We start from the raw sequence: 13,393 nt of genomic DNA, 5'->3' as shown, positions 1-13,393 counted from the left end.
TTAGGTCTCATTTGGGATATTGTGTCCGGTTCTGGGCACCCCATTTCAAGAAAGATGGGGACAAATTGGAGAGGGTCCACAGAAGAGTAACAAAAACAATTCAAAGTCTAAAAACCATAAGCTAAGAGGGAAGACTGAAAGAATTGAGTTCGTTTAGTTTGGAAAAGAGAGAACTCAGAGGGGACCTGTTTTCAAGTACCTAAAAGGGTGTTACAAGCAGGAGAGAGAAAAATTGTTCTCCTTATCCTGTGATGATAGGACAAGGAGCAATGGGCTTAAATTTCAGCAAGGGAGGTTTAAGCTGGACATTAGGAAAAGCTTCCTAACGGTCAAGGTGATTAAGCACTGGAATAAATTTCCTAGGGAGGTTATGGAATCTCCATCTTTGGAGATATTTAGGAGTAGGTTAGACAAACACCTGCCAGGGATGGTCTAGGTGGTGTCTTCTCCTGCCATGAGGGCAGGGACTGGATTCAATAACCTCTCAAGGTCCCTTCCAGTTCTAGCATTCTATGGTAACCGTGGAGCTGCAGTGAGCTGATAGTTTCTCTTAGGCTCACTAACCACCATCCTGTGTTGCCTTTAGCACGGTTCTGCTGCTCAATCCGTCTGAGGTTCAGAGCGAATACCTTTCTGTTGCCAAGAAGCTAAGCACCACAGAGCACACCCAGCATAGCACCTTCATCATGCTAATTGGACACATCTACCAGGCCACTTTTGGGACCCAGTGCGATATCGGCAGCTTAAAGCACATTCTGAAGGTACAGTGAGCACCGCATCCCTCATGGAGGCCCTTAAACAACGGCACAGCAATTCTTCCCCCATCACACAGGACGATTTTTCTGTGTGCTGTTAAGCAGTGGTCTCCTCCTTCCCAGAAGTGGCTGCATTTCTGCACTGGGGCACATTAACCTGGTGTACTTCATGGGTCAGTTTGATTGCACAGTGCTTCTAGGGATGCTGTGGGAATGTAAATTGTCTCATGAGCTGCTAGAGGGAGGTGACATCTTGCAGCAGTTCAATTCAGATGGTAGAAACAGCTCTTCACTCCCATTATTTTCCAGTGGGTCTGTGGGAGATCATGGTAGAGAACTAGAGCTGGATGAGTTGTCAGTCAAAACAGTTCCCCTGTCCCCACCCTCTGCCCAAAACAGGGTTTTAAGAATCATTCCTTCACGGAAAAAAATGTCATTTTCTTTTTGTCTCAGCAGGGTGGTCTGTTAGTCTATATCTTTGCAAAACCAAGCAACCAGTCCTGTAATGTGTTCGAGACTAACAATTTTATTTATTGGGTAATGAGCTTTCATGGGTAAAACCCACGAATGTCACCTCTGCTACGGGACTGCTTGTGTGGCTTTCTCTTTTGTTGAATTAATTGTAGAATGAAATATTGTAAAACACTTCTTGGGGATTTTTTCAGCTGATGGTGGCGGGAAAGTCACCCTGCCCTGCCCTGCCCTGCTGTTTTCATTCTTTTAACCCACTGGAGAAAATGTGGCAAAAAGCAAACCAGAGGAGAGAGAAGTGAAGAGACATAAAATTCAGAGCCAACAAAAATTCCCATTTTCTTTTTTTGAAAATGGTTTGAATTTCTTTCTCCTCCTAAAACACTGGGATTTGTTGAATGAAATTAAAGCATTTTCCCCCACAACTTTCCGTGGGGTTGGAAGAGGGATTCACCTGGCTCTGGCCAGGAGTCTTTCTGGAAGAAGTGGGTTAAGCTTCCTGGAGGGAGACCCATCTGTAGACTAACTTCTCTGAATCTTTGTGCTCTCTTCAGTCCAAGACCTTAGAGGAGCTCTCAGAGCTCCACTCTCGCACCACTGAAGCTCAGGAGCTGGCTGCTTCGACCAGTGACCCCGCTGCAGCCAGGGAACAGTTGCAATCCATGCTGCAGGACATTGGCACAGCAGCTAGCCTCCCTAGGATCACAGGTATGACAGTGCGTGGGGCTGCCCTAATCTACAGGATGTGCCATCTCTTTCTGCGTGTGTGTTAGCGGCTCTAGCTTGAGAGAGGAGCGGGGAATGCTGGGAAGTATGAAGTCCTTCGCTGGATGAAATTTCAAAAGCAGATCAATAACAACAAACCTGTTGTGGTTCACTCCGTCATGAGGAGCTGGTGATTTTTTTTTTCATGCTTTTTAATTTTTCTGCTCCACAGTCTTGTCTTTTGATTTATGAACAGGATTCTGGGATGCAGGGAGCTGTGGCAGCTGGGGGCTGGACTCGGGCACAGGATGTACCTCTCCACCTCATGTTCCTAACTTGCGACTTGCTCTTCTCTCCTCTCAGGGGTGGCCCAGTCGCATAAACTCCACACGGTTCCCATCCCTGTAGCTCGATGCTACACTTACAGCTGGGACAAGGATAACTTTGGTAAGATTAAAACTCCCCCACGGCTCCTTGCCAGCCAGGCCGAGGGAGAACTTCCCTGGCCCACATGGCACAGGCATGCAGAGTGAGCAGCGCCGTGGGAAGTTTGACTTCCTTGGACGCATGGTGCGTGTGGTGGAGTTGGGATCCCAGACCAGAGAGGCTGTCGAGCCCCAATCTTGCAAGCACACACACGTTTCATTTGAAATGCATTGAAGTCAATGGTAGTACTTGCAAGATTAAAAATAACCATGTGCGTGGGTGTTTGCTGGACTGAGGCCTTGCTCTGTGCAGGTCTGGCCTCTTCCCGTGTTCTAGAACATAGATAACATCACGAAAAATAATGGCCTTTGTTATGGCAAATCTACATTGATGGAACCTACCCGGTGGTTGAAGGGGACATTCTCTGGGGCAGGGTCTGCCTTTCGCCTCTGGGTCTGGCCAGCGCCCAGCACAAAGTGGGGCCTGGTCTGTCACTGCAGTTCCTAAATGCCACTGCAATGCAGACAGGTCATACTAATGTAACCGTGACAAGTTGGTGTGTCCCTTTAAGGGTCATGGAGCCTGAGGCCTGGTGTTCAGGGTCAGCTGGGGAGAGCTCAGGGGATTTCCAGGAAGGACTGAAAGGTCAGTTGAGATGGCTCCTGGCGCAGTGGGGAGAGATACTAGGGAAAGCCCCTGGGTCCCTCATGCCTGTTTTGGTCTCTATGTTGCTAACAAGATGGTTTTTCCATCTGAGGAAGTGGGTTTTACCCAAGAAAACTCGTGCCCTAGTGGCCTGCAAAGTGCCACAGGACCGCTGGTTATTTGTGCTAAAAGCAGACATGCAGCAACAGTGGGAGGGCTGTCCCCTGGATCCAGGCCTGTGGTCCTGGATGGGTGCATCCTCAGGGCACTGCTTTTACCACAGTAGCTCAATGGAAGCTAGTGTGGTACGTGGTATGTTTCCTTGAGTTGGGAATCTCCGCTCCAGTGTGGGTGTACCCTTCGGGCAATGACATACAAGGGTGTTTCCATGGTCCTCAGGGTAGGGTCAGGTGAGTGTGGGTTTTCTGTGCCTGGTAATTTCCACTTCACCACCCTGTGGCAGTTTTGTAAGCAAAGCTGTTACTATCAGCAGTCCCTGCTTGTGGCAAATCTCCGTGTGTCTGTGCAGATGGGGAGCTCAGTGCCAGCTGGCCCTGACAAGCCCTGTTGCTTTGGAGAACTGCTGGCCAGAATGTCCTCCCTGGAGCTGGTCTGCTTCATTCTTTTGGTTGGGAGCCAGTTTCCATTCGGTGGCATTATTGCTTTCCTCCCCTGCCTGCTATTTTGTTAGTATTATAATACTTTGTAATGGGGTGTGACCACATGTAGTGGAACTCCTTGACAATTCAGTTTGAAAGGAAGCAAAACCAACATTGATTTACTTTTGGTTTTTGAAAGCCCAAAGGAAACAAAATCTTCCATTTGAAAGGACACAGACTTTGGTTTCAAACTTCTTGGCAGGATAAATGGCCTGGAAATCCAGCAGTTTTCAGGAGGGTGTTTTTAGATTTTGACAAAACTGCTTTTATTTTTCTCTGAAAACATTTTTTGGCCACAAGATGTTGACAGCCTTTAATAGGATGATTTCTGGGCCCAAGTGCATTTGATATTAGTTGGACTCAGAAAGGGAATGATGGAAGTTCCACCAGTGTCTACCCAAAGTACTGGAGAACACCCAGTAGATAAAGGATACTTCACTGGTTCTAGGGTAGATGGACTGGGAGGCCTGACATACCCCTCTCATTTCCCGTACTGTGGTGTTTAGTCTTCTGTGCTGTCACTGATTCTTTCAGATATCCTCAGAGACGTGCTGGACAAGGAGTACAGTGTTCTCAAACCAGTGCTTCTGGAGGATGAGGAAGAAGACGAGACAGAAACTGATGGGTGTTCGCCACAGAGAGACTCGCTCCTTTCCTCCATCTCAGCCATTTCCAAGGAGTCAGTGTACTCAGCATTGTCAGAGGAGGTGTCGAAGCAGTCACGGATCTCTCTCTTCTCCACCACTTCCAAGGACTCTATCTCTGAGCTGTCGGTGGTCTCCAGAAGGTCCTTGAAGTCCTTTGTCTCCAGCCTCAAAGACTGCATGGACAGTGGCTATGCTGAAGATAGCGATGAGAACTCTCTCGATCTGGTGGGCAGGTCAGACCTGAGAGAGGAGAAGACTCTTCACAGACACAGTCAGAGACTGGCGAGCAAACTCTGCAAGCTGTTCAAAAGCAAAAGCCACATGACACTGCGGAGAGACATAAGGGAGTACCCCGACACTGGGTCACCTTCTCTGCCTCTGCGCCGGGCCGAGAGCCTGTGCAACCCGGAGGCCAAGCACCACATCCCAGCGCGTTCCCGGAGGGCTCACTCCCTGCCCCAGCATGTGCTGAGCCAACGGGTCCCGCAGCACCCCCCAGTGCAGAATGCATGCGTCCAGCGCAGGCCCTTCCTCAGCTACGATGAGGACGCCAAGGTCTCCACGCTGCGTGTTGTGGTCTTCGGGTCAGACCGCATCTCAGGGAAGGTGGCCCGGGCATACAGGAACCTTAGGTGAGTGGGGCAGTGGCAGAGGAACCTGGCTCCCATTCATTGTGTGCTCGTGGGCAGTGGCTATGTTGAAGACACCACAAGCCACTTCAGTCTTCCAACAGTGTCAATCGGTCAAGCTCTATTGATGCCATTGAGCTATAGGTTCATAGGGTTGGAAGAGACCTCAGGAGGTGATCAAGTCCAACCCCCAGCCCAAAGCAGGAGCAAGCCCTAATAAATCATCCCAGCCAGGGCTTTGTCAAGCCAGGACTTTAAAAAAAACCCTAGGTATGGAGATTCTACCTCCTCTTTAAGTAATGCATTCCAGTGCTTCACCACCCTCCTGGGGAAAAAGTTGCTCCTAATATCCAACCTGGACCTGCCCCCACCGCAACTTGAGCCCATTGTTCCATGACAGACGGCTCCCAGGTCCTCTGGCTTTGCTCAGTGTGGGCTATGCTGTGAGGCAATGATTGGAGTCCCACCCTTTTTGCCTCCAGGCTGAGGCCCGGTGACGTTCCTTTCGCCGCAGTGAGAGCTGCCCCTTTGTGGCCCACGGTGCTGTGTGGCAGTGCCTCATGCTGCGTGGGTCCCATTGTCTGACGTACGGGTGAGCGTATGGCAGAAAGCTGGTCCCTGCCCCAGAGACCGCGTGAGCCAAGCGTTGGGTCGCTCTGTGCTGCCCGTGTCTCAGGCCATGCTCAGGAACCGTGCTCCTGTTCTCGCTGCCTGACCGCAGCCAGGCTGCATTGGTGGTGGTGCTTAGGGCTCTCTGCAGCGCTTTCCTTCCTTCCCCTGTTCTAGACTACAAGAAATAGATTGCCCATTACTGACAAGGTACTTCAAGCTGCAGTTTTTCTACATCCCGGTGAAGAGGAGCTGCCTTACCTCATCTGCACCACTGACACACCCACCTCCTTCTCCACGAGACCCTCACCTGAGAGCTGCAGGACACACGGTATGTTCTGTGGCTGCCATGGGTCCAGCACCTGGTGTGCAGGCTGGCTGGTGTCTCACCAGCAGTACCAGACTTGGCCCTCACTGGCTCACCTTGTGGTGGGCTCCACAGAGGCGCCCAACAGGCCAAATGCACCTACCAGCGGGGCTGGAGGAAAACTCACTCTGCGCTTGGGCATTCTGTAGGTGGCCTGCCCTTGGTGGCCATCAGTGCTGGTCCCTCTGTCAGCTCCCAACTCCCTTGCAGTAAAAAAAAAAATAAATGGAAAAAACAGCCATGGAGCCTGGCACTGCGACCGAGCACCCGCGGCCGGACCATCTCTGCTGACCTGGGCTCAGGCGACAGGGCTCTTTAATTGCAATGCAGATGTTCAGGCCAGACCCCTGGGACCCTGGGCTTCCGCCCGAGGTAGAACGTCTGCACCATGGTGAAACAACCCCAGAGCCTGAGCCCTGCGCACCCGAGTCAGCTGCCATGCGGCCATTCCCTGAGCAACTCTCTGATTTCAGGAGCCCAGCTCAGCTGGGGCACAAAGCAGCACCAATGAAATCTCCCGCTACATTGGGATGTTGGACCCATGGTACGAGCGCAATGTTCTCGGGCTGATCAACCTGCCCACGGATGTCCTGTGTCAGGTATGTCCGGGAGCGACGGAGGAGCTTCTACCCCACTGCCCGCATCCATGTGTTGGCATGGGCCCAGGAAGGACCTCTCCCCTTCATTTGGAGTACCCACCGTCAGCTGCTGGTTGGCCCCGGCAGGGGTCTGATTTTGAGCTGTGCAGTAAGCTCCAGGCTGGGAGCCTGCTGGTGAATGTTGCCTGTCTCTGGGGAACAGCCAGACTTGCCCCCACCTTTTCCTCTGCCTCTTGTGAAAGTCTGTTCATAGGACAGTGCATGAGAGGCCCGTGACCCCATCAACCCTGCTGTGTGCAAGGACAATAACTGGTCGGTGGGGGACAAAGGGGCATGAAACATACTCTCAGGGTTTCTCCTGGCCCTCCCTCATGCAGGGACGCCATTCTCCACAGAGCGGTCGATGAGGCTGACCTGCTCCTGGTCCTGGTGGGTGGGGTGGAGGCAGGTCTGGGGGTGGAGCTTATGCCTGGCCACTGCCCCTGTCCGGAGGGTTTCGGTCTCCAGAGCTGTGGCTCTGGTGCCTTTCCCCAGTACCCAGGACCTCCCAGCCCTCAGGTGCAGAATGGGTTTCTATTTCACTCCCTTGTGCCCACACCAGCAATCTGCCAAGCCTGAGGTGGAGCATCTGGAGGACTCTGGGGAGCAGCTGCCCATCCTGGCAGACATGGTGCTTTACTACTGTCGGTTCGCTACTCGCCCGGTGCTGCTGCAGCTCTACCAGACAGAGGTACGCAGGGTTGGGCCATCCCAGCCTGTCCTGCACATGGGATTTGTGAGGACTTCTGCCTTTGCACGAGTCAGCTAACAGTTCCAGTGCTGACCTCTACCAGGCAAAGGTTTCATCAGGTCTGATGCGCCCCCAGTGCTCGAGGGTTGGGCCAGTCCAGCCCCTGACTGGGACAGCATGGGATGATGAGACTGTGCTTCCTTAAATCAAGTCCCTCACCTTCTGCTCTATCAGCATGCCAGAGCTGGTGAGATGGCAGTAGTTAATGGTTCTTGGACTGATGCTAATCCTAGTGATGGAGCTGGTGTAGGAGGCTTCTGGGGGGGTGAATCTATGCAGGGGCTCCCAGTGACCAGCAGCCACCTCTAGGGAGACCAATCCACTGCTGCCATTGTACAAGACAATCGCTGTTCCCTGCTTATTGGAGGTGGCTGAAGTGCAGTCCAGATCACACCGTAAGGTTGGGTGTCCCAGGGACAACTTCTCAGCTAACTTGTTTTCCTTTCCCCATATCCATGTGGTTCTCACTAGCTCTAACGGCCACACACACGCAGAGGAATTATTTCTCTGCTTTACTTTCCGAAATCCCTCTGGGTCCTATGCAGGTAGTGGTGGCAGCAGGCATGTCTCAGCGTAGGAATGCATTTGCAGTGCCAGGATTTTCTAGCTGAGGCGGGGGGGTCTCATTCCTGGCACTGCTCCATTTGAAGGCTTTGGACTCTTAGGCATTTGACCTGGCGCCCTCATTGTGCACTGCATTCCTAAGGCATCTCTCTCTTGCCAACAGCTCACCTTCTTTGGTGGTGAGAAGAGGACCGAAGTTTTCATTCACTCCCTTGAATTGGGCCATTCAGCTGCCACACGGGCCATCAGGGCGTCCGGTAGGTATAAGATCTGGACGTAGATATTTTCCTGGACTTCCTAATGGTTTATGCATCAGTGTAGCGATATGATGGCAGCTGTAGAAAAGGGGGCATGAATAGATTTAGTGGCTAATGCTTAATAACCGTAGCCTTGAGGAAGCCCAGAAAACCCAGAGGACATGCATGGAGACAGTGGATCGACGCTGGGTTTGCAGGTGGGCGGGAGAAGATTGCTTCAATAAACTCGGGTGGGTGAGCTGGCATGTAGAAAAAGATTTTTTACAAACTTAAAAACTGTCATGAAACCTACATTTTCCCTTCTGTAACAATCTTTCCAACTTGTGTGTCTCAAGGAAGTTCTTTGTTACTTCTCCTTGATTGAAAAAGTTAGTTTATTTTAAAATAGCTACAAACAGATTCTTTCCCCTTCCTCAGGTCCTGGCACAGTGTAGCTGTCTTGGAAGCCAGTATTTCCTTTTGCTTTGGGCGGGGGAGGGGTTGGTCTTTATTTACTCTCAGTTTCTCTTTCTGCCTTGATATTTCAGTTTTAAACTTCTTGGTTATGCTTTTGTAACCTTTAGTGAGGCAAAGGAAATAAACGGATGGAATCACAGATCTTTTCAAATAAGAAATATTGTTTAATAGCAAACAACTACAACAACAACACGCACAAGCAGGCATCCACACAGCTTCTGTTCCAATTTTGTCTGGCTTGTTTACCAGAGCCTGCATTCTGTTTGAGCTCTGTGCAGGCAACAGAGACATCTAGTGGATAAGTTATACACTGTGAGCAAACACGTACTTTGGTTGTTGGTTTTGTTTTTGTTTTTCTCCTTTTCTCTGCTCTAACTTCCTCTTCCGGTCTCCAAGTAGAACTTACATAGTTTTCTGCATTTAACTAGTTGGCTGTATTCCAGTCACTGTGGACTTAAGCTTCTGGTGATGCTTCAGTAGTGAAACTCACCAACCATTTTCATTTTTAAACAGTTCAGTTCAGATGTGAATTTTACGTGGGTTTTGATGATGCAGTTTTGCCCTGACCATTTTGCACCTACAATAATTTTGCCTAGAAAAATCATCAGTGAACTTTAGGCACAAAATTTCAAACTCAACTTATTATGGGCTAAAATCAGCAAAAAAGGAGGCCCAACTGGTAAGCCAGCCACTTACAGCTGAGTTTTTTTTCCCCAACAGCAACTGCTAATTTAGTTACTTTGTTTTTAAATTCGGCAGAGGGGTCTCCTGCTGCTTGTTCCATTTTACACTAACAATCCCCATTTGTTTAGTGAGGTGACACAGCTAACTTTACTTTTCCTTTTTGCTCCTCTGTCTTATTCCACTAAAACAACTGGGAGATGTTTGCAACAGTTTAACAAACAGGCTAACACTGACCCTCCCTTTTGTTGCTTGGGTAGCACAGGCCTACTGAACAGCATGTTTTGACACACAAAATGATTGCAGAAAGAGGGCTTGTATGCCAGCCTTGGGGGGGAAGGGCAGAGCCCTATAAGGCCAGGTTTCGAATCCTACTGACCATCTGAAGTGAAGCTCTTAGCTCTGTCTTTAACAGGCAGGGGTCTTTTGCGGCCAAACCACCCTACCCAGTAGGAGGAGCGCCTTCTCTTTCCCCTCAGCTTGTCTGCCGCCTGTAGTGATGCCCCATTCTACTCTGTAGGAAGCTGAGCTACTCCAAGGCCAATTGTTCAGCTGCCACCAGGGCTCGTGGCTTTAATGAGGTGCTCCAGACTCACCAGACTTTGGAGGAGTTGAGATGAATGTGTATTTGAAGGGTGGGGAGAGATAAGGCTGTTGTGTGACATTATCTTCTGCTTGTATTGTCAAGGTCCGGGCAGCAAAAGGCTGGGAATAGACGGCGACAGAGAAGCAATCCCACTAACACTACAGATCGTCCATAGCAAGGTAACTGGGTACAGTCACATGGGCCCAGAGGCTGCAGGAATCTCTCCAGCACTGTGTATACCGCCACTGAGGCAGATGTTTTAGGAGGGAGTATGGAGGAAATCTCTCTGCCTGGAGTGAGAAATAAATACCTCTCCAAGAGCTGCAATGGACAAGTTTAGTCTAGAGAAGAGAAAGTTGAGGAAGGACCTGATAACAATCACCAGAGGGCTGCTCTAAAGAGAACAAAGAGAAAGTGATCAATTATTCTCCATGTCCGACAAGACATGATTGGCACAGTTTTTGCAGCAAGGGAGATGTAGGTCAGATATTTAGTTTCTAACTTTAAGCCCTGGAGTGGGTGACTTAAGGAGGTCATGGAATCCCCATCATTGGAGGGTTTTAAGAGCAGGATGGACAGGCACCTGTCTGGGATGGTCTAGTTTGGTCCTGTCCCAGTGTTGGGGGATGAGGTTCATTCCAGCCAGACGTTTCTACGATTCTCTGATTAGGGGAGTGTGTTAATATCAACTTTCTTCATTTATTGGAGGGTGGCCTCCAGGTGGCAGGAAGTGTGGTGGACCCCACATAAATACTAGGTCTTATTTCACACAGGGGGATTACCCCACTGAAATAGTCAGAATCCCAAGAACAGGCTCCACCTGCTTACAACAATCCTGCAGAAATGTGGCACTTTAAAGACTAACAAAATGATTTATTCAGTGATTAGCTTTTGTGGGACAGACCCACTTCATAAGATCAATCTCATTTCCAATACAGACTGACATTTATAAGTACAGAGGACCAAAAAAATTGCAATAAAAACTGAGAAATCAAATACATAGAACTGAAGGAGGGGGTGAGAGGCAGGGGGATGTTAATTGTCCTGCCTGAGATCATTACAACCATCAAAGGAAGGAAAGCAGTACTTGTAATGCGTGAGGTAATTGATGTCTGTTCATACCATGTGTTAATGTGTCGAATTTGAATACGAATTCTAGCTCACGAATTTCTCACTCTAATCTGTTTTTAAATTGTTTATGCTCCAGGACACAAACCCTCAGGTCTTTAACAGAATGACCGACTCCACTGAAGTGTTCACTGACCGACTTACGTGTATTGAGTTTCTTGATGTTCCTCTGTGTCCATTTGTTGTTTGATGGTTTGCCCAGTCTGTCCAATATGCCTCGTGGCAGGGCATTGTTGGCACATAAAACCAGCTGCTTCAAGATAGGCCCCAGAAGACCTACAAAACCCCAAAAACCTACAACCTATTTTGCATCATGATGCTACACTCCAGAAGGCCCTAGCTGACAGGCCTGTCCTTTCCTATAGACAGTCTCCTAACCTGAGAGTCTCACCAGCAATTTCAGGCTACACCACAGTAATACTAATCCTGGAACTTTTCCTTACAACAAACCCTGCTGCCAACTTTGTCCACATATTTATTCTGGGGATACTATGTTAGTTACAAGATCAAAGGCACATTCTCGTGCACTTCCAGCAACGTTGTATGTGCCATTATGTGCCAACAGTGCCTTTCCACTGTGTACATTGGACAGACTGGCCAAAACCTTTGCCAAAGAATAAATGGACACAGAGCAGACATCAAGAAACTCAAAACACATAAGCCAGTCAGTGAACACTTTAATGGAGTGGGCCATTCTGTTAAAGACCTGAGAATAGGTGTCCTGGAGCAAAAAGAATTTAAGAACAGATTAGAGTGAGAAATTCGTGACCTGGAATTCATATTCATATTCGACACATGGTATGAACAGACATCAATTACCTCACGATTACAAGGACTGCTTCCTTTCCTTTGGTGGTGGTAATGATCTCAGACAGGACAATTAACATCCCTCCGCCCCTCATCCCTGCCCTTCAGTTCTACGTATTTGATTTCTCAGTGTTTATACCAATTTCTTTTGGTCTTCTGTACTTGTAAATATCAGCCTGTATTGGAAATGAGATTGATCTGTGATGGGACTCTCTTGACGGACAGGTTATTAATATGGGTATCTAAATGAGTCCCTGAACAAGGAGGGCGTGAGCCTCCTGTTCACAGGTCCCAGGACCTGAACCAGAACCCTGCTGGAACCCCAAGACAGAAGAGTGCCACCCCAGTACGCTCTGGTCCCCGCTAAGGCCTCCTGGAAGAAAGTGGCTGGCAGAGACAGACCAGGACAAGGGTTAAAGTTAAAACAAAGTAACTAAAATTTTTATTAGAGGAACACCATCAAATTTAAAATGTATCATCTCTAAATGGATAACTTATAAACTTACAATAAACATTGTGTCCTTGCTGATTCCTGACAGATGTCTTTAGGTTTTATTTTACCGGAAGGCAAAAAAGGTAAATTAGGATCGTGAGTATGGGTAAGTATAATCAGGAATAAGGGGTTTTAGATCCCCACTGTTCCCTTTAGAAAGGAGGGGTGAGGTTGCTGGCCTCACCCCCTACCAGGGGCAGGGTGCTAGCCTGCCCCAAGGGGTTAGGGCTAGGAGGCTGTCAGGGCTGTCCCTCTTCTTGGGGGGCCCCCGCTACTCCAGTAAGCCTAACTAGAGGATACCTGGGAGACAATAGGCTCTTCCTCAGGTTCCTTAGGGTGAACAGCGGCTGGGGAGGCAGGGTGGCTATGCCTACACCTGCAGTATTCATTTATATCTATATATAGAGATGGGTTAGGTAAGAGCGGGGAGGGAGGTCAAGCCTTCGCCTTGTTAGAAACAACGATTATAACACCACTACTACTATAATAAACGCTAACAATACTGTGTAAATGAATAATAACAACAATATGAGCTATTAATTAAATGTGGTTTTAAAACAGTCAAAGTAATATCCCAGCCTGGGCTTTCAGGCCCAGCCTCAGGGGTCAGGCCCCCAGGTACTTGCCCTCCCCCATCAGGGAGGGTAAACAACGGAGGAGCAACCCCCCGCTCCCTCACAGAGGGTCCCGGTGTCCCAGGCTAGTGTCCCGGTCAGTGTTAGAGGGTAGAGTTTACGTGTCAGGTCCGGTAGTAGTAGTCACAATCAGGTGAGTCGAGGTCCAATCCGGTGGAGTTGTAGGTAGCAGCTGGTGAAGACAAGATGGCGGCCCCAGGTTCCGTGACCGGGTACGCAGTACCCACCGCGAGGTGGGCCAGTTCGCCACCCGGGCACTTCCCCGTGAGGCCGCTTGCTGCTCCCTGGTAGCGCTGTGAAGAGATGATTTTTGAGAGCGCTGAGGGAGAGCTGCTGCTAGGGAGCGGTGGCGGCGAGAAATCTTGCGCCTCAGGTGGTAAAGGCGGCGCTCTGGGCTGCTGACGCAGCAGTGGTGTGGCAGTGCTGTCAGTGATTTTAGCTCTGGTGGACGCTGCCTGGGCAGCCACACCAAGAGTGATTCAGC

General features: G+C 49.5%; 1 protein-coding gene across 2 annotated transcripts in view; it reads left to right on the top strand.

Moving 5' to 3' along the window:
* Window positions 1-13,393, top strand: part of PIK3R5 (phosphoinositide-3-kinase regulatory subunit 5) — a 97,212-nt gene that overhangs the window by 72,603 nt on the left and 11,216 nt on the right. For both annotated transcript variants that reach the window (XM_075014426.1, XM_075014425.1), the window contains exons 7-15: window positions 587-761; window positions 1,781-1,934; window positions 2,295-2,378; window positions 4,196-4,940; window positions 5,724-5,877; window positions 6,387-6,512; window positions 7,114-7,242; window positions 8,030-8,123; window positions 9,949-10,025. In XM_075014426.1, the coding sequence (XP_074870527.1) occupies window positions 587-761; window positions 1,781-1,934; window positions 2,295-2,378; window positions 4,196-4,940; window positions 5,724-5,877; window positions 6,387-6,512; window positions 7,114-7,242; window positions 8,030-8,123; window positions 9,949-10,025 (1,738 nt within the window). The remainder of the gene's footprint in view (window positions 1-586; window positions 762-1,780; window positions 1,935-2,294; window positions 2,379-4,195; window positions 4,941-5,723; window positions 5,878-6,386; window positions 6,513-7,113; window positions 7,243-8,029; window positions 8,124-9,948; window positions 10,026-13,393) is intronic.

Source organism: Carettochelys insculpta, chromosome 20 (assembly GCF_033958435.1).
Source record: "Carettochelys insculpta isolate YL-2023 chromosome 20, ASM3395843v1, whole genome shotgun sequence".
Classification (NCBI taxonomy): domain Eukaryota; kingdom Metazoa; phylum Chordata; order Testudines; family Carettochelyidae; genus Carettochelys; species Carettochelys insculpta.
The sequence above is the reverse complement of the archived record's forward strand: the minus strand, read 5'-3'. Positions and strand labels throughout refer to the sequence as shown.